Raw genomic sequence first — 573 nt, 5'->3', positions numbered from 1 at the left:
AACAACCAATCACAGTTAGTAGGAGCCCTGCCCGGCTGCGAAACCAGACCCAGGCGGTACAAACCGGAGCGTTCCGCCTGCGCAGCGGGGGGCCGTGACTGCGGTTCCGGGGCTTGGCGACGACGCGCCGCCCGACCGGTAGGAGCCGCCCTCGGCGAGCGGGCTCGAAGTCGCGACGGGTGCCGCCCCTTCGCCTCCCACCGTCACTGACCACTCAACCGGCAGACATGGTTGAGGCGGATCGCCCGGGGAAGCTTTTCATTGGGGGGCTCAACCTCGAAACCGACGAGAAATCTCTCGAGGCCGCATTTGGCAAATATGGCCGCATCATCGAGGTGCTTCTGATGAAAGACCGAGAAACTGCCAAGTCGAGGGGCTTCGCGTTCGTCACCTTCGAAAACCCCTCAGACGCCAAGGCCGCCATTCGAGACATGAACGGCAAGTCCCTGGATGGTAAGGCCATCAAAGTGGCCCAGGCCACCAAACCGGCGTTCGAAAGCAGCCGACGGGGCCCGCCGTCGCTCTCCCGCAGCCGCGGTCGCCCGAGGGGCCTGCGCGGGGCCCGCGGGGGCG

The 573-nt window shown here is 66.1% G+C and overlaps 1 protein-coding gene across 1 annotated transcript in view; it reads left to right on the top strand.

Annotated features, from left to right (window-relative positions):
* The first annotated feature begins 227 nt into the window (after positions 1-227).
* LOC103601392 (RNA-binding motif protein, X chromosome-like) overlaps positions 228-573 on the top strand; it is a 2,261-nt gene continuing 1,915 nt past the window's right edge. The window contains exon 1 of the mRNA XM_008585793.1: positions 228-569. Coding sequence (XP_008584015.1) covers positions 228-569 — 342 coding nt within the window. The remainder of the gene's footprint in view (positions 570-573) is intronic.

The sequence above is a fragment of the Galeopterus variegatus genome, unplaced genomic scaffold (genome assembly GCF_000696425.1).
Source record: "Galeopterus variegatus unplaced genomic scaffold, G_variegatus-3.0.2 Scaffold3716, whole genome shotgun sequence".
NCBI lineage: Eukaryota > Metazoa > Chordata > Mammalia > Dermoptera > Cynocephalidae > Galeopterus > Galeopterus variegatus.
Note: the sequence above shows the minus strand (reverse complement) of the source record. Positions and strands in the feature narration are given on the sequence as shown.